At 49.4% G+C, this 24,149-nt stretch overlaps 10 protein-coding genes across 10 annotated transcripts; 5 read left to right on the top strand and 5 right to left on the bottom strand.

Moving 5' to 3' along the window:
- The first annotated feature begins 36 nt into the window (after positions 1-36).
- Positions 37-2,714, top strand: F5B22DRAFT_628541 (transcription factor Tfb2-domain-containing protein). The gene is made up of 2 exons (XM_047976432.1): positions 37-871; positions 964-2,714. Exons 1-2 carry the CDS (start codon positions 748-750, stop codon positions 2,334-2,336), a joined length of 1,497 nt encoding a protein of 498 aa, XP_047825435.1. The 5' UTR covers positions 37-747; the 3' UTR covers positions 2,337-2,714.
- A 326-nt stretch (positions 2,715-3,040) lies between these two features.
- On the bottom strand, positions 3,041-5,496 carry F5B22DRAFT_661744 (uncharacterized protein; the record flags this gene model as incomplete). Its single annotated transcript, XM_047980380.1, has 2 exons — positions 4,435-5,496; positions 3,041-4,387 (listed from the first exon to the last, which is right to left on the bottom strand). The coding sequence occupies exons 1-2, from the start codon at positions 4,783-4,785 to the stop codon at positions 3,041-3,043; spliced, it is 1,698 nt and encodes a 565-aa protein (XP_047825434.1). The 5' UTR covers positions 4,786-5,496.
- A 320-nt stretch (positions 5,497-5,816) lies between these two features.
- On the bottom strand, positions 5,817-7,825 carry F5B22DRAFT_651933 (uncharacterized protein; the record flags this gene model as incomplete). Its single annotated transcript, XM_047979538.1, has 2 exons — positions 5,817-7,269; positions 7,371-7,825. The coding sequence occupies 2 exons, from the start codon at positions 7,823-7,825 to the stop codon at positions 5,817-5,819; spliced, it is 1,908 nt and encodes a 635-aa protein (XP_047825433.1).
- A 457-nt stretch (positions 7,826-8,282) lies between these two features.
- Positions 8,283-10,232, top strand: F5B22DRAFT_532785 (L-asparaginase precursor). Its single transcript, XM_047972755.1, has 2 exons — positions 8,283-8,831; positions 8,949-10,232. The coding sequence occupies exons 1-2, from the start codon at positions 8,694-8,696 to the stop codon at positions 10,218-10,220; spliced, it is 1,410 nt and encodes a 469-aa protein (XP_047825432.1). The 5' UTR covers positions 8,283-8,693; the 3' UTR covers positions 10,221-10,232.
- A 167-nt stretch (positions 10,233-10,399) lies between these two features.
- F5B22DRAFT_532503 (mitochondrial import inner membrane translocase subunit tim-17) lies at positions 10,400-11,584 on the bottom strand. Its single transcript, XM_047972753.1, has 6 exons — positions 11,325-11,584; positions 11,211-11,244; positions 11,050-11,139; positions 10,901-10,979; positions 10,685-10,835; positions 10,400-10,623 (listed from the first exon to the last, which is right to left on the bottom strand). Exons 1-6 carry the CDS (start codon positions 11,391-11,393, stop codon positions 10,579-10,581), a joined length of 468 nt encoding a protein of 155 aa, XP_047825431.1. The 5' UTR covers positions 11,394-11,584; the 3' UTR covers positions 10,400-10,578.
- Positions 11,585-12,705: 1,121 nt separating this feature from the next.
- F5B22DRAFT_532707 (uncharacterized protein) lies at positions 12,706-16,323 on the top strand. The gene is made up of 3 exons (XM_047972754.1): positions 12,706-12,926; positions 13,410-14,407; positions 14,479-16,323. Exons 2-3 carry the CDS (start codon positions 13,415-13,417, stop codon positions 16,156-16,158), a joined length of 2,673 nt encoding a protein of 890 aa, XP_047825430.1. The 5' UTR covers positions 12,706-12,926; positions 13,410-13,414; the 3' UTR covers positions 16,159-16,323.
- Positions 16,324-16,487: 164 nt separating this feature from the next.
- F5B22DRAFT_651928 (uncharacterized protein) lies at positions 16,488-17,480 on the bottom strand (the record flags this gene model as incomplete). Its single annotated transcript, XM_047979537.1, has 1 exon — positions 16,488-17,480. One exon carries the CDS (start codon positions 17,478-17,480, stop codon positions 16,488-16,490), a length of 993 nt encoding a protein of 330 aa, XP_047825429.1.
- Positions 17,481-18,038: 558 nt separating this feature from the next.
- F5B22DRAFT_628520 (uncharacterized protein) lies at positions 18,039-19,440 on the top strand. Its single transcript, XM_047976431.1, has one exon. It carries the CDS (start codon positions 18,394-18,396, stop codon positions 19,135-19,137), a length of 744 nt encoding a protein of 247 aa, XP_047825428.1. The 5' UTR covers positions 18,039-18,393; the 3' UTR covers positions 19,138-19,440.
- A 200-nt stretch (positions 19,441-19,640) lies between these two features.
- On the top strand, positions 19,641-20,966 carry F5B22DRAFT_628519 (uncharacterized protein). Its single transcript, XM_047976430.1, has one exon. The coding sequence runs from the start codon at positions 20,319-20,321 to the stop codon at positions 20,724-20,726; it is 408 nt and encodes a 135-aa protein (XP_047825427.1). The 5' UTR covers positions 19,641-20,318; the 3' UTR covers positions 20,727-20,966.
- A 124-nt stretch (positions 20,967-21,090) lies between these two features.
- F5B22DRAFT_628518 (uncharacterized protein) lies at positions 21,091-22,098 on the bottom strand. The gene has a single exon (XM_047976429.1). It carries the CDS (start codon positions 22,043-22,045, stop codon positions 21,329-21,331), a length of 717 nt encoding a protein of 238 aa, XP_047825426.1. The 5' UTR covers positions 22,046-22,098; the 3' UTR covers positions 21,091-21,328.
- Positions 22,099-24,149: the final 2,051 nt, after the last annotated feature.

Here is a 24,149-nt window from a genome sequence, read left to right as displayed (position 1 = left end):
GTTTCTATAAACTGGAATGGCCTCTGAGGATATATCGCACATCATCTATTGGTAGTTTCATGTAGTTCCATGCAATTGTTGCCATGTGTTGCCCGGCTTTGGTTAGACCCTGATATTTCCCGATACCGGGTAGTGGGAGATAATACTGGTCAAATGGCCATCAATGTCCGTGTCATTGATAAGACTAATAAGCCCCTGTCACGCTCGCGCGTACTACCGGTAGTACCAAATGTGTACATAGTCCCAAGCTATGAACAGGAACGAATCTCGTCTGCGCGGAGCGAGAACAAAATAATGTCGAATTTCCTGTTTATCATGGCTAGTCGAACGTTTGCGGCTGTTTCTGTTACCGATTATTCGACCGCGGCTCTTCAACTTCATATCCACCATGGCATCGTGTAGAAGGACATCCACTACCGGTACATCTCTCTCTAACCTGTGATCTTTCTTTGCGCAAGTGGTGCGAGCGAGACTTGGTGTAGGTAAGCAGCGAGATGTCGAGGTAATCGCACAGTGTGAGGGGATATCATCCCTAACATAAGCACTGTATTCTGGGTCGTCCCTGCCGCTCTGCGTCATTACCTACAGCCAGGGCTGCAGCTGCCATCCGGGTTCTTAGGTGCCTACGATGGTTCAACCTCCTTCGTCGCCCGCCAGCGTAATCGAACATCTTCACAAACGATGCCCTGATAGCCTCTCACCAAGTACTCGTCGTGGTTCTTCGACGCCCCATCTCCCGCCGCAAAAATGGCGTCTAACGCGAGTTCCCTCACATCCTACTTGGAGTCGTTGCCTGGCACCACGTTTAGAAGACTTTACCAGCAACCCTCCGCTGCATTCGCCATCTTTCGGCGTATGCTCCCGAAGCTAGGTAAAAGCCCCTTTCACTTCGACGCAGCCAACTAGATCTTGTCATATCACTTTCTCGCGCGCATGACATGTGCTAATTTCCACTTTAAACAGCCAAGACAATTGTAATGGGAATACTCTACATGCCGAATCCATTCACCGTATCCGACCTCGATGCCTGGGTGAGAGCAAGTGCCAAGCGAGAGAAAGACCAGGTCATTTCGATCCTACGCTCCCTCCATATAATATCTCGCGACAACCCTTCTATAATAGCTCTAACGCCCAACTTCCGTAATAGCTTGCGCATGGTACTCGAGGGCACGGGCGAGCATCAGTCATTCGGCGTACCCTCCGAAGAGCCAATCCCCCCAGATGTGGATCTGAATTTTCTCGATCATTATGCAAAGGGAAAATGGGACGGCATACTACATTTTGTTGTCAACTCGGCAGTCAGCAGCGGACCGGGCGACCGCGGTTCTAATGGCCCTAAGCAGTCTGTCAAAGACCTCATGATTAGGGGTCACCTTGTGGAGCGACGAGGTGGTAGTGGCATCAGCATTACGCAGGCAGGGTTCACCTTCTTGCTGCAAGTCACAAACTCCCAAGTCTGGAATCTCCTTCTGCTCTGGCTAGAATCCGTCGACGCGGCTGCGTCTGCTAAGGGCACAGATGAAGCCTCGCGCGAAGGCCTCGACAGCGTTGACATGCTCTCGTTCTTCTTTCTCCTCGCCTCCTTGGAGCTGGGGCGAGCATACGACACAGATGCGTTGACTGAAGCACGGCGTAACATGCTACCGAATCTCGTCGATTTTGGCCTTGTTTACGTCCCGCCGACCAATGCCCGACAATTCTTCCCTACGCGCCTCGCGACTACATTAACGAGCAGTGAGATGCACACCCGGAGCATAAGCGCCGGTTTCGCCGCCGCAGCCCATGCAGGCACCGTGGAGTCGAATCAGGAGAAGAGCGCCATCATACTAGAGACTAATTTTCGCGTGTATGCATACGTGGATTCGCCACTGCAAATCGCTGTGCTCGCCCTCTTCGTTGATCTTAAATACAGATTTAAAGGACTTGTTAGCGGTGTCTTGACGAGAGCTTCTATTAGGCGTGCCGTAGATATGGGTATCACATCAGATCAAATAATTTCCTACCTAGCCACTCACGCACACGAGGAAATGCACCGTGTCGGTGCAGCGGCTCAGAAGCCCGTGTTACCCCCCGTCGTCGTCGATCAGATCCGCCTCTGGCAGCTCGACACAGAGCGTATGCTCGCCACCTCGGGCTTTCTATTCAAAGACTTCGACGACTATAAGGAGTACAACGAGATATGCAATTTCGCTGACGATATTGGCGTCGTGGCCTGGCGCAACGACCGCAAGGGAATGTTCTTCGCCACCAAAGTTGACCAGATTAAGGATTTCATGCGGACGAGGAAGAAAGCGAATGAGTCGAAACATGATAATGGTTCTCAACCACCACCCTGAACTATTATGGATAAACGGACTTGTCGAAATACTAAAACGACGAATCCCATTCTTCATTTTTATTATCTAGTCGAGGGGCTAGGGTCAAGGTAGGGGGAAAATTCGGGATTGGCGTTTGAGGAATTAAAAAAATTGCATAAATGGTATGGATATGGTGGCTATGAAACCTTTTCACTAGAAAAGGCTGATTGTTTAATTTGCTTTAAAGAGCGGATGATTACTCGAGCGTGTATCACTATCATGAGAATAGACGGGTGAGAACAAGCTGGCAGGCAGGCAAGCGAGGAGTAAATAGATACCAGTTTCGTTTAGACTCGTGTGTTGACGTACAGTGCTTGGTTGTTGAGAAGTGGTGAATGAATGCTTCTTCCAATTCATTTCTAGCTCTATCGTTTGATACCCTCTCCTTGGTGACAGTAGAGGTGCATGCCTATGATTCTACCATCTTTCCTCCTTAAACGACTAGTCAAACAATGAAAATGATGTAGTAATACACAACTCGCACAAGTGACGGAACCAGTTTCGATCCCATGGCATCCCGTCTTGTCCATATCAATCCGCAATGAACAATACCTATACAGCTTCACTCCTGACACCAAGCCAACGGAAATATCCCCGTGGGCGAAATATAAATATAAATATCCATTTCCATTTCCATTCCATTCCAATGTGAACAATAATTAGGCAGGGTTTCACTGACCAGACTAAAGCCCTAAACTCCCTCTCTTCCCATGGTTATCGCCACCCATGAGCAGACGCCCAACCCACGTCAATTCCCTCGTGCGCTTGTCCTTCTGCACCGTAGAAGAAAAGAGGTATTCTTTCCCCATGCGGCCCGCGTAGCACTTCTGCCAATGCCGCAGACTCCCGCGCGCCTCGCTCGTCACGCAAAGTGACTCCAGGTATGCGAAGATCCTCTGGCATCGGGCGTCTTCGGCGGCGAGTTGTGCTGCGGCCGTTTCATGGGATGAGCGGGGCGGAATTGGAAGTGCTGTGGTATGTTTCATGTTGTTCGTGGTTGTCGAACGTCGAAATTTAGGGGGCGGGACGCGGGATGTTGTTGTTTTGGGACATGTGGCGGGCGTGATGCAGTTTGTTGTTGCTGAGTATGAGAGGTTGTTCGGCTGTATTGAGCCTATCATGGACCTTTCTGCGTGCGCGTTGGCGAGGGCTGTGAGGTTCTCGGATTGTAGGGTTTCGGATTGAAAGCGGTCTTGTAATGCCATGAATCGACCGGCCCAGTATGCTGAGCTCTGCGCTGTGTGGATTTGTCCGGGCCCCGGAGCGTTGAGGCCTGGGCTTGGGAGCGCTTGGGATGAAGTCGATGAAGTCGATTGTGAACTCGTGTATGGCGGTGGGTCTTTACCACCTGATTTCTTGGAGGATATGGATGTGCCCCTTGATTCGTTGCCTGTGAGCTGTCCTAAGGATGTCCGGGATATGGTTGCCGTCAGGTTGGATAATGCGTTGAATGTTCGCGACTTAGATATGCTGAGACGGGACTTCGTCGTCTTTTTCGTTGGAGATGCTAGTTTGGGGGCTAGATGCGGAGTTGGATATCGATATGCGCTTTGATCTTTCGTGGTGATGCTTGCCATTGAAGTGCTAGGTGGAATGTTCTCTGCTCTGCGGCTGGGTAAAGCCGGTGTGGCGGTGTAGGCTGTTGATACAGATGGACGGCATGAGGGTACTTTTTGTTGGCCGGTCGACATTGGAATACCGGTATAGGTACGTGAGCTCTTGAGTCTACTGTTTGTCGTAAAGGCTTCCATATTGCCATATGACTGGGTTGAAGACATGGTAGATGACTTATTGCTGAACGACGGACGGTGAGGTGGTGGGTGTGGCGACTTCATCATGGTCGTCGCTGTGACAGAAGAACAAGCAATGGTGGGATGACCCGACAGAGGGCAATCTGTCGAGAAACTAGCAGATACCTTGCGAGTCGAAGTGGGTGCAGACGGGTGATGAAAGCTGCGAGCGGGTGTAAAAGGAGCAGTCTGCACTGGCGTGTCTCGCATGTGTTGGTCGAGCCTCGCAGCCTTCATCTTCTGTGGTGTTTTTAGTGATGCTGAGACTCTTGTGTGCCACGATCTACAAGGGGAGGACACGGTGGTTGAGCGTCGGAGCTGCTCTGTTGTGCCTTTGTCCCTGGGATGTACCGCTTCCCGATTTCGATACATTGGAAGATGATGATGGCAGTGCGACATAGGCAGGAAACGAAGAACGAGAGGATGACTTGGGCAAATAACAAACTTAGGGCGAAGTCGATTCTTATATGCAGCCAGATAAGTTTGGCCAAACCTTCGACTGTTGTCTTCCACAACAGGCCGTTGATCTCAATGAATTGGCGGATGATGAAGGTAAGGGCAGCTATTGAAGGCCCTTGTTGGGTGAAGCTGTCGACCAGACGGTAGAGAAAAGAGACAGCCTGCTCTGGGTCACTCATGGCAGCAAGAGGGGAAGATATGGTGGTATGAACCCAGTCAGTCGGGCTGATGAGTAAGAAACACTGAGTTGGTATGTGGTTGCTATGGTTTCGAGAGACGCAGATGGGCTCGTTGGGTGAAGCTAGTGTCAGTCGGTCAATGAATCAATTAGATGTGCGCAAATTCAGTACCTCGAGGCTGGCTTGTTGACTTGAGAGAGGGCAGAGAGGTGCATGTGGTTGGAGATAAATACATTGAGTACCTACCTATGTACCTACCTACCTTGATACTTAATGAAGTGTGTACGTCATGGGTATTGCGTTCAATGCGTTCAATGTATTCATCAGGCAAGTGCAAGTTGTATTTGCTGCCATCTCTCCTTCTATCTTCAATGTTTGTGGCTAGGTACATATCTACATGTGTACTTCCCTAGCTAGCCTGATATCAGAACAATCACACTCGGCATAAGTAAGTAAATACTTACTGGTTCGCTGAAAGTATCCATCCCTGAAATATCCATGATAGAGTTCTAGGATTCATGGTATACAAACCTAAACAGCCACATACTGAATAAGGTATTCATATCAAAGTATGTTCCTACATGCATTTACCTTATGCAGATAAGAACCGAAATCCATTCACCATGACAGTTCTTCCCCTCAACTGCCTTTCTTCATGATGGTGTTAGATAACATGCGCCTGGCTTCGAACCAGGTGCGGTCAGTGCCAGTGTATCCAGATGTCGTAAGAGAGATAATCTATCATGAGCTTGACCTGTACCACATCAATCACTCTATACACATTTTTGAGGTGATCCTTCCTTTCGCACCAGAGCGTAAACCAGCCCATGCACCAGCCCCTGAAAAGAGCAAAAACTAAGGAAGGAAAGGTTAGGGAATGAGTTGGAGGAAAGAACAAGATAAATGGGAAAGGGAAATGTGTCGAAAATACACCATGAAGTAGTGTGAAGAGATACTCAACCGAACTTCAACACTCTCTATATATCAAGAATGAAATAATCATCGAAAACCAAGCTCCTGTTCACGGAGGACTACACCACTCGAGAGTCCCTGTATGGTGCAGCCTCCGATGCATCACTTGATGGAGCCTCACAAAGCTCAATACCACCCCGAAACCTCTCAGCTTTAACTGATATATCTTTAGCCGATTTGTCCTCGGTGTTATTAAGGTAAGCTTCTCTCATCCTGGCTCTCGTCCAAGCATCCAGCCCATGGGCGAGGGTAGCAAGAGTGCTCTGTTTCCAAGCCATTAATCCAAGCGATTGGGTCTCCCATATGGTATACATGACGAAGAAGCACCCAGCGAGTGTAAGGCTCAATGGCGGGAGAAGAAATTCCCAGCGAATGCGGTAGTGGAGAACCCATCGTTGGGAAACTCCGTAGTGTGCAGAGCCCTCGTAATCATGGCCGCGAAGGTAGATGGTCATGCTCTCGGCTATCGCGCGGAATTTCGCGTTCAAGTCCTTGGAGGCTCCGATGGACTGAACAAGAACCGAACCAGTGGAATCTGGGATGAAAGACGGTTCTTCACTGATATCACGTCCTAGCAAATATGAAATCGATTGAATAGTGGCTTGCGATATGTTGAATCGCAATGTGTGGTCATCCGTTAGTCCTAGCTGCTTTGCTTCTTTCTCCGGTATGAACAGTTGGAGGTCTGACCGGGGGTAGTCAAATTGTTGGTACAAAGTATGAGGAGCGGCAACAGTAGGATCATACGGCTCATAGGAACTCATATCGCGATTAGACATAGAGGCAACAAGTGTTTCGTTCAGCGTACCCTCCAAGATGGTTGACGAATAGACATTCGTGCAATAATATAGCCCACATTCTGTCGCTTTGGGAACGACGTTTTCCAATGTAGATGTATTAGTCTGATAAAAAGTATGGTTGGATGCGGGTTGTAAGAATCCGAATACCGCAAATGTAGTGCTATTCAATGTGTTATTAAATGAGATCGTCTTTTCCACTTGAGAAGTAAATATGCAAGACCCCAGATTCTTGATCAAGCTGGAAGTTGAGAGACTGAAGTTTGAGTCGAGTTTCCATGGGAGAGTGTACACTGTTTCACCTGGTATGGTTTGCTGTCGATCTGCTACAATATATGATGTTACATCAACGCAGGAGCTGCAGATACCAAGTGATGCAAAACTTCCGTAAGTACAGTTACCCGTAGGGCATGTAGAATGGGGAAGCGCAACTGTCATGTTTGAAACTGAGAGTCCTTCATATACTGAGGTTAGGAGCCCTAAATCAGCACCTTGTACGTACACAAGATAGGGAGCAGTATCGCGCCTATTGAAGTAGACAGTGTCGAACGAGAGCGATCCAATGTCAAGTCTTCTAGCTTGGCTGATAGAAGGCCGAGGCACTGAGCTCGTAGGCTCCTTGTCCAATTTGCCATACTGGGTAATGCTAGCCTGAATAAAGGGCTCGTAACCGAGCAGCGAGGTGATCACCGAGGCGCCTACAATAACTAGACTCCTTTGTCGTAGAATTAGCTCTGCGAACTCATAATGGAAAATGCATTCAAACATGTCTGGATGCAGGAGACAAGATTTGCTGACGTCATGCTGTGTACTCACCATGAACGTAAACGGTAGAGAAGGCTCAGACTTCCCCATGGTCCCTTGCTGGCTTCGTCAAAAGCTTCAAACAACGCTAGGTTGCCAGAGCGCGTACTGAAGACATTCCATTTTGCTTGCCCGAGACACGAACCAACACCAAACGCCAGTGACGTACGTGCTGTTTGGGCCAGTATAGAAATGAAAGTATTGAGGGTGAAAGGGGCATTCCAAGAATCCACTCTTCGGCCATGATAGACAGCCAAGAGAGTGATAGATGCCGCAAAGGATGAGAAGCTAAGCGCCATTCCCATAATCTCCCACTTCCACCTAGAGAGGCTCCAGCCTATACTATGTTTATTCTCAGACTTAGGGGGAGTCGTGTTATCGCCTTCGGCATACTCTGATGAGTTGTCCGGGTCATTCGGCTGAGGTATAGATGGTGCTTGTAGCTTTGTCGAAGCTGCCATATCCATCTTCCCTCTAAGTACAAGGCTTCTGAGGAACGAGAGCCATTGCATGCTGGCCTGTTTATTGCATAAATCAGAGTATGAAAAAAGGCTTCTGGATTGCTCACTAGGTAGAAACAAGGGAAGAGACTAGCCGAAATGGCTTCCCTTGGTCTCCTCTTCTATTTCCATGCTCTTTGCCGTTTGAATCCTGCATATACTGCTAAGCCGAGAAGGAATACGGAGGAGGGTATTACAACAGCTAGGTATAATAGGTGGGTGAGATTATATAGCGCCTCAACTGGTCTGACGGCATTCTATCTGCGCCCTCGTTACCGCTAAGCGCTGTAGCTATTGCAGCTTCCTTGACCAGATTGGAATCAACGTGAGGCTCAGCTAGGCCAAACGACCGCAGCATAGCGGCTTAGATCTACCAAGAACCGTAGGCTGTCCTTTCTCAAGACAATGCTGAGGCTCTTATACATAGCTATGCATCTCAAGTAGCCGTCCAATGAAAGCAGAACTGCAATTCGTTGGGAATTGAAACATCGGTGTTACCTACATGATACGCTCATCAAGGCAGCTACAATGCGTCGCCTTGAAGACAGATGCCAAGGTAGAAAGGAATCATTTGGGATCGAGCACGAATGACACAGGATACCTACCTATTACCTAGGCGAGTACATGTCCAAGTTAGGTATGTAGGTTGTCGCTTATCAGCTCCCGCCGTGGATCCTTATCGCCCCGGCCCTCGGGTCCTTATGAACAACTCAACCCGCCGAATTGGAGCGAATACTCCCCTCTGTCTGCCTTGTTCGGTCAAACGTTTCGAATAAGATTGATAGAGGCTGAATCCTGCTGCTTATTATCGTACACACCGACATCAGATAATCTAATGGCTCCAGTCATGGCGGCAAAGGTGAAGGTGAAGGTGGAGCCCCGCATTATCATCCACGGCGGCGCGGGCAACATCAAGCGCGAGAGCATGAGCGCGGATCAATATCAGCAGTACCGACGGACACTTATTGATATCGTACGTTTTGATACGTTTATTTTATTACATAATTAACTATCATGGATACTATTGCGCATAGATCATTAATAGGCGGGGTACGACCTGAGACAAAACTCTCAACTAACTGTACCCTAGGTCACATCAACCAATACTTATATGACGACCCCAAGAGGCGCCACTGACAAACATGTTTATGGCTCCGTATACCCCTCAGCTCTAGAGACAGCCACATACGCCGTCGTCAAGCTCGAGAACAGCCCACTCTTCAACTCCGGGCACGGCGCCGTCTTCACGCGCGACGGCATCAACGAGCTCGAGGCGTCGGTGATGGTATCGCGGGGTTTCGCGAAGCGCGGCGTCGGCGTGACCGGACTGCGGACCGTCAAGAACCCGATCCTGCTCGCGAAAGCCATGCTCGAGCACGGCGAGCGGGATCTCGTCGGAAACACCGACCTGGGCTGGGCCGCGCGGGAAACCGAGGCTGATTTAGACGTGCCGTCAGCGCAAGGACATACCTTGATCCACGGGGAGACAGCAGAGATCTTGGCGAAGAAGTACGGATTGGATATAGTAGACCCCGGCTATTTCTTCACGCAGAAGCGGTGGGACGAGCACATACGCGGCCTGGAGAAGGAGAAGCAGGGCAAGGGATCGGCGACATGGAGTGTCGACGAGTACGTTCCTCAGGGAACCTGTGGTGCTGTCGCGCTCGATGAAAACGGCGTGATTTGCGTCGCGACGAGCACGGGCGGTGTGACGAATAAGCTCACGGGCCGCATAGGTGACACGCCGGTCGTGGGCGCCGGGTTTTGGGCCGAGGAATGGTCTGAGAAAGGGGATCCCAGCGCAGCGCGGTTACACGCGGACGCGTGGGGAGGTTTGAGGGAGTATTTGACGGTGCCGGGTCCTGTCGTGGAACTCTCTTCGGCTCTGCGTGGATTTATTGCGGATTGTCTGCCGACACCCTTCACGTACAGGCCTGTCGCACAGAGACACTCTCACGCTGCTCACACGAGTAGCAAAGACGTAGTTGTCATACGGTCAACTGCTGTCTCGGGTACTGGAAACGGTGACTCGTTTGTTCGAGTAGCTGCTGCTAGATCAGTGGCGTCAATTGCGCGATGGGCCGGATTGTCGGCCTCGGATGCTGTGAACCGCATCGCGGGGAGGGGTGGTGAGCTCGAGAAAAGTGCAGGCTCCAGATGGGGAAAGACAGGTGAAGGCGAAGGCGGAATGATTGGTATTGAATGTACCATTGGCATGGACAAATCAGGCGCCGTGCTGTATTCAAGGTCGGAGATACTACAAGATCATAATTGTGCTGGTATGTTCCGGGCTTGGATTGGCGACGACGGATTACCAGAAATGAAGATTTGGCATGACCATGAAAGCGAAAGCACATGTTGAACACTGCATGAAGGCGCTCCGGATCATCTATATTTTTGATTAGCTCTCAAGCGTAGCACAAGACATAGAGAAGAACAAGCCGGTGGGCAGCTTATACTATAATCAATCATCATTAGTATATAATCACATGCCGATGTATTGGTTCGGTGACCAGCAACGCCGAGATGAGAGGGTATCAATGACCCTTCCCGGCAGCTTCTATGTAGTTTACACGTCAAACTCCCCCAATATGCAAAAACAGCCAACAATCCATGGTAAATACAGAAGCCGAGGCTGAAGCTGTCGGCTTGAAGGAGCAGAGTGAGGTATCGACCCATTCGGGATATAAAGGTAGTATCTTCGGAGTATAGTGCCTCGCCTAGGCAAGAGCAGCCTTTTCGGGGCTAGGTGGTGGCGGCGGCAACTAGTAGACTGTTAGAGATTGCGCGACAATCCTGGATAACTCTAGGTATAAGGAAACCAACCTCGAGCTTGGTTGATGCAGCAAACATCCTCTGGAAACCGATACCGACACCCTCAATGACTGCCAGCAATACGGCGCAACCAATAGCACCGTTTCTAGCAGCTTTGAATCCTCCTCGAATCGCTAACGAACCACCAGTGAAGAAACCGGCGCTGGCGTACGGTTAGCAAGTATTACATATTGAAAAGAGGGTTGAAAGCATGTTGACTGCACTTACATGATAGCGTTCCAGGGGTCTTCCTTTTTCCTTAATCCCTTTACTCCGCAATCGAAAGTAGAGAAGAGACCACCCCAGACTGTTTGCCCATCGTTAGCCACGTCGGACCCCACATACCGCGGAGTACTGCAATTGGCCGTGAAACATACCGCCAAAGTTTCCACCTAACACCGGCGCTCGAAGCTTGACTGCTGTGATGGCGCCTATCCGCCTCTCGCCTACAGGACTGTTTCGGAACCCTGAATGAAAAAGTCGTGAGCATATAGTCGAGTTGCCACGTCGTAGCTGGCAGCGCAGTTCGCATTCGTACCTTTAATGCCGTGCCATACGGTGCCACCGATAGCCTATGGGAAAGTTCTTATTAGAAATTGCGCTAGGAAGTTGACGGCAGAACAGCGTGGGATCCCTCGTGGCAAAAACGTACTCCCATGGCAAATGCACCGCCGAAATCGTTGAGGATAACCCAAGGGCAAGGGTCGCGCGTGTGATCCATTTTGGGTTATGTGTATGAACTGGAAGACGAGATATCAAGGAGAGCCGTAGAGATCGTTAAACGGCGGGAGCAGAGAATGTCGTGCAATGTCGTAAGGCGGGCGGTGGTGGCGGTGGTGGAGTGTTCGTCGATTCGGTGATGTCGATGAGGTTGTTGCGATAAGGGATAAGGCGACGAAAGAAAATTAAATCGCCAAGGTGACATTGTCTGCCCCACACTTTCCGTGTAGCCCGCCTGCCGCCTTAGCTTGCCGCAAAACTGGAAGGTGGGTCCACAAGCCTCGCCTTGATCATATTAAGATAACGGGGCCAATCCCAATCTTCCTTATGCGCTATAAGCTACTATCGGTTTCTCCCCCCTAGAGCTAGAGTTGGAGGGACAAGGACCTCCCATTCTATGGGTTGTATTGAATGCCATGTCAGATCAGGTCCCTTGAAGCCGATTGACGACATGTCTTTCGCTAATTCCGTCATTAATTCTCTCATTGCGGCTAATTTTTTGAGCAAGGGAGCATTTCTTTGTCTCTCTATTCTGATATACTGGTGAATATTACTACTATCATGACTCCTTTCTGCTCACGGCCGAAGTCGGCCTTCTACAGCTACACCCGTGGACCAATTCCGATTGGATACATATAGCCTTTTTGGGCACAGTTCAGCTCATTTGTTGCGGTGAGTCGCATCTTCCGTGAGCTGGGAATCAGCTGGGTTGCATTGCAAAACAAGAATCTGTATCTGGGTAGTGGGTAGGAACCATTGAACGCCTTCCCACAGTGCTCGCCCGCCCTTGACATCTGTCTAATCTGAGAGATACTCAGATGTGGAAGCACTGCTTCCGGCTGGCGTCCGTTCAGCTCTCGGGCCAAGGCAGTCGAGGCAGTCAACCGCGGTGATGTACCGGTATTACATAGGTAGGTATTTATCCCTGTACCAAGTCTCGATCACGGTAGGTGTCAAGTTTCGACTCTCAGCTTACGGTATCATGACTTGCGAGGCCCATAGTCCTGGAGCGGCCAAGACCATGCATTTGCTGATCTGGGAGGCTTCATCACACCGATAGTCCCTTGCTCTCGTGAGCTTTTCCCATATCTGAGACATGGGCCAATCAAACCTGCATGTAGCTTTGGGTACGTGTCGGCTCTCGGAGCTTTTGATGAGGCAGAGTGCGATATATAAAGGACGCTCCTATTCTCTATCACTCATCCTGCCTAGACACTTCGTTATGGCACTATATCGTCCAATTGGTCAACTACTCGAAACAACGCTTTAACTAGGCCTTCGAAGCTCGAGCCTCAGTATGGCCGTAGGGTTGATCGCGGCTCCAAGTGGCTGCACGGGGTGTGTAAAGATGAAGGCCGAAGAGGAAGAGATCGCCAAGATGGAAGAACAGGAACTTTCATCGCTGGACAGAACATTGGGTATGTTCCAAGGTAAGCTGATTATCTTCATACTATTTATTCATCTCCGTCAAGTCACGTCGAGACCACGGCATACAAGATGTGATGAGCAAAAAAAGTCAATTAAGGCCGACGAGGTGGGTGGATCCGACCAATTCTCTCGCTCTACACATCACAAATTTAGAAACAGAGCGAAAGTATGTTAGAGCCGCTGGCGCGGAAATAACCACAGCTGCCAGCTTGAGACCACCGTGCGCCCCCGTGCGCCTCGCCGGCGATACCACTCTCACATCTCTCGCGTGCAAAGTGCAAGCTGCATGGTGGCGATCGGGCACGCTATCAGGTACCGAGCCAGACCCTGGCTGTGAAACCCCCACTCACACCTCACACCACATCCCAGCTCGCTGGTCTAGCACTGGCTAGCGCTACACCCGTCCGTGTTTGAAGAGACAAGAGACAGAGAGGGAGAGGGAGAAACGTCACACATCCACTTCCCTTGAACAACTTGAACAACGCTCGCGCCACGGACGTTGGCATTGATCCTGGCGTCCCGGCTGCACGTCTCCAGAAATGAAGATACACCGCAAAGGAAACGACTAACGAGTACCAAATCGTTGTAGGCAACATGCCCGCCGCGTCCGCTCCGTCCCCCATCGTCGAAGTCCCTCCGCATACCACTCCGCAACTCATCCATACCCTGAAACATGACAGCTCGGTTCTCACCCTCGTTGTCGGTGACGACAGGATATATGCCGGTACGCAAAATGGCGAGATCCTCGTCTGGTCTCTGGGTGACTTCCAACCCATCCACCGCATTCAGGCACACAAACGCAGTGTCATGAGCCTGTTCCTCTCCGATGATCGGTCTCTGCTTTTCTCCAGCGCGAGCGACCCAATTGTCAACGTCTGGTGCCCCAGGAGTATGGATCGCCTGTATGAGATCTATAGCACCAATGACTCTTTCGGCGATATCTTCTCTGTCGCATACTCCTCCCAGTACGAGACCGTCTACTACGGAGCCCAGAATACGTCTATCCAATGGACTAGTCTCGAAGACCCTAGCCGCCGTGTATCGAATGATTCGGCAAGGCACCCCGATCGTCGGAACCACAGGTTCTTTGATTCAAGAGCAATCGGCGGTACCAGTACTCCCCGACCCACCGACGAGCGGTACGAATTGATTCCCCGGCCACACACGGTACTCGAGACAGACAAGCGATCCAATAAGATGTTTGCCCATTTTGGCTATGTTTATTGTATGCTCATAACACATGGCGCCACCGAGTTTACGAAACCAGATGAAGACATTCTTATTTCTGGGGGTGGTGATGGCACCATCAAAGCTTGGAAGCTTGGCGGTAAAGAAATTGGCCCAGATGGTTACGAAACAGGCCTGCAGGAGATCATGGTCCTCGGCGAGGATGATGCTAATTCTGTCATGTCAATTTCCGTCGATGGCTCGTTCCTATATAGTGGTAAACTAGACGGGATCATTGAGCTTTGGGACCTCGACACTAGGCAGAAGCTAAGAGTCATAAAGGCTCACAAGGGAGATGTCATGTCCATCCAGATGGGCTGGGGCTACCTATGGAGCGCCGCTCGTTCGGGGACTGTCAGCGTAAGTCAGACCTGATCTCACTCTACCCCTTTCTGCTGCCGTTCACTGTATTAACAGTGTTACGATTGTAGAAACATAGCACAGCCCACTACGGGAAGTATGAGCTAGAAGCGTCGCAGGAAGTCAGCCAAAAGTATCAATGTTTGACACAGTGGAAAGCCCATGATGGAAAAATTCTGTCGTCGGCTGTCACAACATATGAGGATAAAGAATTCTTCATATCTGGAGCCAATGACAACAATGTGGCCGTCTGGTTACTCCCAAGCCATTCCTCCCCGGAACAACCCATTCCAGAACCCCATGAAGATATGATGGTTACCTCTCTGCGAGAGTTCGTTTCTTACAAAACTGTCTCATCTCGAGCTGAGTATGCTGAGGACTGCCGTAGAGGGGCCTCGTTCCTTCTTAGTCTCTTTAAAAAGTTGGGTGGCGATGTTGAAATGCTTAGCGCAGATGATAAGCTTCACCATCCCATTGTATTTGCCAAATTTGGTGGCAAAGCATCGCCAGCGGGGAACAGGAAAAGAATTCTCTTTTACGGACATTACGATGTTGTTCCGGCAGATACTAAGAAGGGAAAGTGGGAAAACGATCCCTTCCAGCTTACTGGACTCAACGGTTATCTTTATGGTCGTGGCGTAAGCGACAACAAAGGACCAATAATGGCTGCACTGTATGCTGTGACGGACCTGATGCAAGCAAAGTCATTAGATTCCGATATCGTATTCCTGATAGAAGGACAAGAGGAATCTGGATCCCGTGGCTTCAAGGAAACCGTACACAAGTATAGAGAACGTATAGGGCATATCGACTATATCCTACTAGCCAACAGTTATTGGTTAGATGACGAGACGCCGTGTCTGACGTATGGGTTGCGAGGCGTTATGCACGCCACCGTCTGCGTTGAATCCAGGAATCCTGATTTGCATTCTGGCGTTGACGGTTCTTACATGGTCAATGAACCCCTTTCTGACCTTATGATGCTGCTTGCCAAGCTGAAGGGTCCTCGCAACCGCGTCATGTTACCCGGATTCTATGATGGGATTCTGCCTTTAACCCCGGAGGAGGAGGCTAGGTATGATGACATATTATCGGTACTAATGGCTCAAAGCAGCGGTGGGAATCGCATCTCCGCCGAAACCCTCAAAGCTAATTTAATGGCTCGGTGGCGAGAGCCAAATCTAACACACCATAAGGTTAAGGTCTCTGGTCCAGATGGAAGCTTGATTAGTAGCCATGCAAGCGCGAAGATTAGCGTGCGATTGGTTCCCGGTCAAAAAGTTGAGGAAGTTACCAGCTCTCTCACCGCTGTCTTGGAGCAAGAGTTTGAAAATCTCGAGTCAGATAACAAACTCAGTATCGAGATCGATGAACAAGCTGAGCCGTGGCTAGGTGACCCTAGTAGTTACATATTCCGTACTCTAGAGGATGCGGTATTAAAAGCATGGGACCCTCTATTTGCCAGGAGATCTAGTTTACAGACTTCTGCTTCAACTGCTGATACAGATGGATCGTCCGAATCTAGAACACAACCGACTAAAAATTCTCCAAAGCTCGGTCGGCCTCTTTACATAAGGGAAGGCGGTTCAATTCCTGCCATTAGATTCCTCGAAAAGGAGTTCAACGCCCCAGCCGCGCATCTACCTTGTGGTCAGGCGTCGGATTCGGCTCATCTTGTCAACGAGAGACTTCGTGTAGTGAATCTCTTCAAAAGCCGAGAGATATTCAGAAACGTGTTTCAGAAATTGTAACAAACGCATGAAAATTCTCATCGTATTCCCTCTACACCGGGGTTCATCTAGCCCCCTTAAGGAGCTGAACCTGCGGCTACTATGTACAAATTCGGGGAGTTGAGGTGTTATGGAGACTTAGAATGAGTAATGAAGATACCCGTTTGCGAGCCTTGGCGAGATGTGTCATTTATTGTTGGTCGTTGACGTCGCACAACATGAAGTGAATAAGATGTCAGTGTCTACCTCTAATATGTATGTGTTTTTGATAATAGTGTCCGTGTATCTCTCCTTCGAGCGAGTTAAGCTCGCCATATCTAGTACCCTAGTCATCCAGTATTCAACGGATCTCACCGTCGTCCCGAGCGGCGGTTGTGGGAACTAGATCGCGACTCATATCCATCCCCATCTCCGCTTTTTCGAGATGACCCGGGCGAGAACGGCAAGCATTTCTGTAGAAATTTTTGAAAGACTCCGCTTTTCTGGCCGCCGCGATCATGCTCTCCGTCTCTTCGACTGTTTCCGAATCTACCGTTGCCGCAGTTGTTTCTGTCGCCACCTCGATCGCGCCGGGATGATCTCCTTGGCCCTTCTCTTATGTTCGCCTCGACGTGGATGACGGCTGGGCCGCGTCGGTCAGCGCTGTGGTGTTTATCCCTGTGTCGTCTTCCCTCGTTAGGACTTCCGCTTTGATCGCGATGGTGACGTCTCGATCGTGGAGATGCGGGACTTATGCGGCCGATGACTTCCACTATTGATGCTCTGTCTAGACTGTTGACGCTTGGATTGTTTTCTGTGTCTCTCATGCTGAGAATATGGACTGGAACGCTGTGAGGTTGGACGGTGTCCGAGCCTGAGATGCTGTTGCTAGGTGTCCGGGGTTGAGGCGTGGTTGTCCTTCTATGCGAACTTGGTCGTGGCGAGGGCGTGTGGGAGTGCTGAGATGATGATCTTTGATGTCCGTTGGTATAGGGGCGTGGGGTTCGCTCTCTGACGCAGCCGTCGCGCGTCGATGATGATGCTCGTGATTTACCGCTGGATCCCTGCCAATTGGGGCCATCGTCTCGGGCATGGGATGTGAGGCTTCGCTGCGAACTAGACGGTGGGGTGGTTGCTTGTCTCTGCGATGCTGGTGGTAGCAGTGACTGCGGAGGAAATGATGACGGAGGTGATTCTGAACTAGGCATTGAATGTGGACGAGGCGGTCCCATGATTATCGCCTTTCTCCCATCCGGCCAGTTGATGATGATGGAACTATGCTTTGATATCAGGGGCCCTTCAGGAAATTCTTCGTCGGGATAGGGTGCATGGTGCCTTCGAGGCGAGGCTGGAGGGGATTCCATGTGAGATAGAGATCTTGGAGTCACAATTATCTTAATAGGAATTGAATAGGCACAATATTCTTCCGCGATGACAGAGAGTTAACGGCTGGGTAAATTGGATTCAGGATGCATTATATGCACACTCTTCTCCGTTTGTAAATACGAGCTCTGCGTTTGCTGTGTGTCGAACAATCCATGGCTGTAGCGGTCTTAGAGGTCCCAGACAAGAATTTCATTCATGTTGGCGAATAATGAGAAACGGCGGCGAGACAGAGATAATTGCAGCCTTTGTCATTTTTGATTCATTGGAATTGCCTGTGATGGTGATAGTCTCTTGTATGCATGGTTATTCACATGCAGATGCGTCTCTGTTTTGCCTGTGAAAGAGTAGAGAGCTTGGGAAAATGCGGCTTTAACACCTCGACTGATCGATTGGTAGGTCCGCCTTTTCAACAATCTGTATGACACATCTAAGTATTGAAGGTAGTAGCCGTTGTGGGTTCGGTGTTTCCCGTTATAACTTCTGGGAAATTGTAAAAGTTTTCTGGTTGAGTCATAGTTGAGAGTAAATCTCGTGATCCGCTCCTCCTTTCAATGCACAAAATTGAGACAGTTAGCTGATTTGCATCGTCATTACCTACGGGGCCCTCCTAAGCGTTGGAAGCTACTGCATACCTATTTCCATGCCATTCGTACTTGCAGGCAATGAAGCTTTGGCTGTGATGACCCCGTCTTGATGGACAGACTTACCGATTAAAAATGAAAACAGTTGTTGAGGGACACGTATGATCAATACATGAGACAGCTTTCCCTGCCTAACTACCTCTGAAGCTACTTTTAGAGGCATAATACTGTCTCAACGGCTCATCCTTCATCTTCCTTCGTGCTACTATTTGAAACTAGACATATACAGCATAATACATAGCAAATCACCATGTCCACCTCAGTCATTGATCATACCTGGACCTGGCTCGACGGAACATCGGCATCCAGCCATAAGAAATCAATTCAGCTTGACTGGCCATTGTCCAACACAGGGACAAATGAAACCATCTCCGGTGTCAGCAGTACTGGCAATATCACGGTTTGCAAGAGTCTTCCGGGCAAGGCATTCATAGGGCCAGATAAGCACAAACGGGCGTATCTCGTCAAACATCGAAAATATAACCCAATTTTACCACGCATGCTTCTTCACCAGGGACCAGACGATTCCTCGCCGGTTTGGGCGAAATACGAGGCTCTGGCCCTGCGCAAGGCATGGGTCGAGATACCATGTCAATGTACCGGGGCGACCATACACGGACGAGTAGAGGTTCTCCGCAAGCGCGATGGAAGAAGGAACAAGTACGTCTTTACAATGGTCCTCGAAGGCCGCGAAGAGACCTTTGGATGGCGGCGCAGCAAGAACAAGATGATCAAGGACCTTGGATTGTCTCACAATGGATATAAGCTGGTCCGGCTGACGGAGCGTGCACACGCTTCTTCTTCATCTCCCAATTTGCCGAGGGCGAGCGACCGCATGGAGGTCGTCGCCTTAGCTGGTAGATCGCACCATGTATTCCCACGCTGCATGGCTGCTAAATTCCTTACTTCGTTTGGACCAGAGTGGGAAGTGGTCTCCTTCATGACTCTGCTTGCTTTCTGGCTCTGGGATCGCAAGCGTATGATGAAAGGCTAGCTCAGAGAGACATTGATTTGGATTACCTAACTTGCCAAGATGGAATCCGTTTATTCTCGTGTTACCTAGATATCCTCCATGCCTCCTAGGATTAACAATAAAATTAGTCACGATGCATGAAAGGCCCAATCAAGTCGACTGTCAGCGCTCAAGACACTTCGTGCAATCCACCCTACCAAAGACTCCCGGCCGACGGACAGTGCGATAGGAATCATTATGACAACAGGCACAGCTGTGATGAAACTCTTTAGAGCCATCGAGAGTGGTCGAGGCATCATGGGATCATTCTGGCAACAATATACATTACATCATGCTCAGACGATCCCCGGACGGAATGGCTCATCGTCCGTTCTAGAGCGCGGGGAATAAGCCGCGGCAATATGAAGCGATCTAATTGGAGCCAGGCCAGATGGGCCCAGTTGCTGTGTTTAGCTGAAAGACCACTGCGGCTAATGTGACCATTGAATCCATCGATCTCCTCAACGTAGTATGGTTAGTTAACCGATCGAAATCGCACCAATCGCACTGTTGTTGAGGGTTGTAACAGTGCAACGTTCCCGTCAGAATAAGAGTAGTCATGCTATGATGACCCCGGGTACGATCGAATCTCCCTGTCCCAGCTGTGGCAATTGATACATCTAATTAGACAAAAAGGTTTCTCCATCGTGTTGAATGGTCTTGGCACCGCTGTTGTCATTGACACCCTGGGAATACGAGCTGAAGACTTACACCAGTTGACTTATGTACCGACTTAGGCTAGCCCATGTCTCCACCAACGCATGTCAGCACGAGACATGGAGTCAAAGAGCTCGTATGTCTGTATCGCCATCGTACTAATTAGACATCACGAGGTAAGCAGAGACTACGACTAAGACCTCTGAATAGTACCACATGGGGCTCGCCTAAGTACACTAGGCGAGCTGGGTGAAATTCTCGGCTATGATTTACGATCACTCACCAGGGTGATCGTTGGTAAGAGGCGGTGATGAATAAAAGTGTATATAAACCGTGGGATCTCGAGCCATTGTTCAGGAATTTATCTCAACATCACTCAGATCTTCAGCATTAATCACAAAGCTTGCCTACTTGCATTATTTCCATTATCACGACAAGTCCTCCAAAGTGATACTCTACTCAACCATCTAATCCTTCCAATCATACATCACCACCTGTCTATCAAAATGCAGTTCACCACCGCCGCCCTCGCTCTTCTCTCGGCTAGCAGCGTCTTCGCTGCCCCGGCTGCAATCCCCAACTGGACCATCACCAGCATGAAGCGTGTCTGCAACACCGCGGACACAAGCTGCACTTGGTCCTTTGGGATCAAGACCGGCTCGGCGGCCGCCACGCCATGCAGCTTCGTCATCACTGGCAAGCCCGCCAGCCACAGCGACCTGACCGCCATGAAGACATGCGGCTCCTTCAGCGTCACTGCCGGCTGGAGCGGCCAGTTCGGCCCCGGCTTCACCACGCTTGCCGTCCACAACAACGCCAACGGCCAGATTGCTTGGCCCGCGTACACCGATGCCGAGCTCGCTGGCGGCAAGGCCGTGACTCCCGACAAGAGCTGGGCCGTTACCCAGCTATAGATGGGGTGTGTCTTGTGTCAGACAAGGAACTACTACTTAGGGTCTTTGGAGAAGGAGAGCATTCACATGACAAAAGAAAGGGGGAGCGAGCGAAAACGTTGAAAGAAAGGGATATTAGTAGGCGTATATTTCTAACCAAAACCACCATTTAAGTAATCTTAATAACAAACCAACCACATCCCATCACATGATCTCAGATACATGCAGATGGTGTTTCCCTCCTGATGTGACAACTTGAAATCCACGACTGACACCGCTGGCATGACCATATTTCCATCCCGTGATATGCAAGCATAAAGCAATTGGATAGCGGAGTCCCACCACACACCCGCGGTTCTCAAATGATGAACCGCGCTCCAAGTTCCAAGTGCCTTACGTCTAATATCCAAAGTAAATTGCAAACTGCCTTCTCAACTCGCGCGCCTCCACCTTTGAATACATGCTTTCCCGATAAAGAGTATGGTATGAAACCACGTGGGTTTTCACCCCTTTTTAGGTCGCCAGGTCCAGTCTCTCCCCCTTTTCCGCCGCACGATGCCCCGCCGCGGGCTATAGCCCAGCTAGTAGCCCTTGAACTCCCATCTTTATATACTTCCTGCCACTCACTGATCTTCTCGTTTGTCGGACTTCGTGTCATTGCCGTTTTCCGGAGTGGATTCCCACTTGATCTCGTTGCGTAGCGAGCTGGGCGGGAGCCGCGTCCCCTTGGGATGCGTCCAATGGGGCTTTGAGGGTTTCTTCAATATCGCGACTTGGAATGCGCTTTTCGCCTCCCTGAATGTCACTTGCTCCTTGATCTCCATCAGTCTGCAGAGAAATAGGCCTTCTGTCTGCCACTGGAACTGCCTGTTTTCAAAGTCCCAGGTATCGAGGTAATTCTTCTCGTCCTCTGTATCCTCCTCAAGTGTAGTGAATTGTTGGACTACTTGCTCTTCCCAGCGTTGGCGGGCCTCGGCTAGTTGATTATCTGAGAGGGTGACCTTTTTTTCGGTGCGGCGTGTTGCGGGGTTGACGCCGACTCGGAGAAAGAGTGCTTGCAATGGTGCTGAAATAGGCCTTGGTGCGAAGGGGCTAGGACGTGAGGCAGGCGCTGGTTCCCCCCATTGAAGGGCGGATGGGTGGATACCACTGTCTAGGGTTGGCACCATGTTGTTCTGAGACGAGGTCGAGGCTCCTGAGAAGTTGTATTCCAGCATTGTTGGTGGAACCCACGATGAGATTGAGTCAATAGAAGCTGGGATTGTGGTATTGGGCGCTGCCTGGGCAGTTGGTATTGATAGAGAGTTGAACTCCTCGCTATCTTGGTTGTCATCCTTCATCACCGTGTCGCCGTCGTCGTCGTATAGGGGAAAGGACGAAGTATAGTCGTTTTCTTCGATGTAAAACCCACTAGAGTCGTAAATATCCGCCTCTCCTGCGTCTTGTAGTGCGTTTTGATTCAGTGAACTTAAGGTGGGTGGATTGAGATAGTCTTCGAGTTGCTGTTTGTCTTCGAACCCCATGCATTCCATAATCTTCACGTCAATGCTCTCTGGATCGAAGTCCAGGCACAGTGATTCGTCTGAGCTTGCCGACCAAACTTGTTGTGATAGCTCCCCTGTAGGGGTAGTTGGTCGTGGTTGCGAGGATTCGCCGTCGCCAGGGGTTGAAGCATAGGTATACAAGTTCTGATCTTCTTGCTCTTCTTCTTCAATGTCCTCGAGGTCGTCATCTGAGTCTTCAAGTCCTGAGACGGTACATGTCGAGAATCCTGTCAATTCATCTATGTCTATGACCTTCGAGTACGCCCTAGTTTCCACCGTTGACAGATTCAAGGCTTGTTCATAGTACTTTCGAATGAGGTTGAAATGCTTTCTTGAGTAATAGTCTCCGCTCATGAATTGGGTAATATGAAAATGGAGAATATGTTGTCGTAAATGGACTTGATTAATCTTGTGTTGAATTTGCGTGTCCAGAAATCGCCGAAGATTACGGAAATTAGCCATCTTTCTACGTCTTGGGTGAGATCTTCGAGGTTTCTTGGTCGATCTTTCGAGTTGCTGGAATCCCGACATGATGTCAGCATAGATCTCAATATAATAGTGAAATACAGGTAAATGAGCAGAGGAGGGCATTATATACGAGTTGCAAGGCACGGAAATTTTCTTACCAGGTTGTGATGCTTGATAGCTTGATATAGGTGTTTTAAACAATGGCAATGTGGTGATGAACAACAGAGGAAGAAAAAAGAAAGTAGAGAACGGAAAAATAACTCTACAAGGCATTATATTGCGGCCTGGGACAATATATCCTTTCATATAAGCTTTCATGATAGAGCACAAAGGTAGCTAGTTTTGAAGTATGGTATTCTGGGTGGCCTCGAAAACCCTATTACTTGGGGGGTATATGCAATAACCTCAGCGGTGTGGCACACGATTTCAAGTAGTATCTGCTCCGATTCCCAACATATCCATCCCAATGTCCCCAAAACAGGTTGTTGTTATACCTCAACTCATTAGTTTGCGCTCCTCTCTATACTGCTCCAATGAATCTATGGTACTACACCCATCTATTTTCTACGCATAGACAGAGACAAGTACGGTGGTTTCTCTTAGCTGCGTATGGATCATTTAGTTAATTTCTACTTCTATTCTCAAGGTCTAGGATAGGACTTCTCGTGATGAAAACTAGGCATACTTGTTGCTCTCGATGATTGATAATTACCGTGAGAGTCAACCTAGGAAAACCAGCATACGTGCGTCCCCACATTGGGTGTAGTTGAACTATAAACAGAGGTGTCAGAAAGGCTATACAAGGTATACAGTAAAATTCTCATTGTGGCACAAGTTCTAAAAGGGGTCAAAGGTGTGAAGGTATTCAGACTTCTCTGTCAATATACAATGTATCTCTTTGTTCTCTCCTCCCTGGACCCCTCATAAGAGGGTCCTGTTTCCTAGCGGAAGACGATATAGCAACAATGAAGAGGAATTTTCCCAAGCCGCGTGAGAATATCGTCTTTGGTTCCCCATCCGAGGCCACTCGGCCCAACATTTCACTCCTAGTGGCCTAAGCTTTCCCAAGCTCGTCCTGAATATATGATGGGCCCTTAGATTGTTCCAATACTTGCTAATCGGAATGCGCCGTTGTCCTCGATAAACTTGATTATGGAAGTAGTGAAAACCTTCCACTGATGGCCACCGGAGCTTTTGCCCCATACATCAGGCTTCCCCCGGTCCATGATAACATAGTACCCTGCATATGCCAAATGCTATTGTAAATGATGCTGACGACATACTATACACCATTCCATGATTTCAAACTCTCTCGCCGTATCTGCGCGTATACCAAGTATACCAAGTATACCAAGTATACCAAGTATACCAAGTATACCAAGTATACCAAGTATACCAAGTATACCAAGTATACCAAGTATACCAAGTATAC

The sequence above is a fragment of the Xylaria bambusicola genome (assembly GCF_022495145.1).
Source record: "Xylaria bambusicola strain CBS 139988 unplaced genomic scaffold F5B22scaffold_77, whole genome shotgun sequence".
Classification (NCBI taxonomy): domain Eukaryota; kingdom Fungi; phylum Ascomycota; class Sordariomycetes; order Xylariales; family Xylariaceae; genus Xylaria; species Xylaria bambusicola.
This window is presented reverse-complemented; position numbering and strand designations above follow the sequence as displayed.

Coding starts and splice junctions, on each gene's coding strand:
- F5B22DRAFT_628541 (XM_047976432.1), top strand. CDS start 748: ATGGCGTCTAACGCGAGTTCCCTCACATCCTACTTGGAGTCGTTGCCT. Junction 872..963: donor GCGTATGCTCCCGAAGCTAG/GTAAAAGCCCCT, acceptor CACTTTAAACAG/CCAAGACAATTGTAATGGGA.
- F5B22DRAFT_532785 (XM_047972755.1), top strand. CDS start 8,694: ATGGCTCCAGTCATGGCGGCAAAGGTGAAGGTGAAGGTGGAGCCCCGC. Junction 8,832..8,948: donor GACGGACACTTATTGATATC/GTACGTTTTGAT, acceptor ACTGTACCCTAG/GTCACATCAACCAATACTTA.
- F5B22DRAFT_532503 (XM_047972753.1), bottom strand. CDS start 11,393: ATGGATCACACGCGCGACCCTTGCCCTTGGGTTATCCTCAACGATTTC. Junction 11,245..11,324: donor GCGGTGCATTTGCCATGGGA/GTACGTTTTTGC, acceptor ACTTTCCCATAG/GCTATCGGTGGCACCGTATG. Junction 11,140..11,210: donor CGTATGGCACGGCATTAAAG/GTACGAATGCGA, acceptor TTTTTCATTCAG/GGTTCCGAAACAGTCCTGTA.
- F5B22DRAFT_532707 (XM_047972754.1), top strand. CDS start 13,415: ATGCCCGCCGCGTCCGCTCCGTCCCCCATCGTCGAAGTCCCTCCGCAT. Junction 14,408..14,478: donor CTCGTTCGGGGACTGTCAGC/GTAAGTCAGACC, acceptor TTACGATTGTAG/AAACATAGCACAGCCCACTA.
- F5B22DRAFT_628520 (XM_047976431.1), top strand. CDS start 18,394: ATGTCCACCTCAGTCATTGATCATACCTGGACCTGGCTCGACGGAACA.
- F5B22DRAFT_628519 (XM_047976430.1), top strand. CDS start 20,319: ATGCAGTTCACCACCGCCGCCCTCGCTCTTCTCTCGGCTAGCAGCGTC.
- F5B22DRAFT_628518 (XM_047976429.1), bottom strand. CDS start 22,045: ATGAAGGATGACAACCAAGATAGCGAGGAGTTCAACTCTCTATCAATA.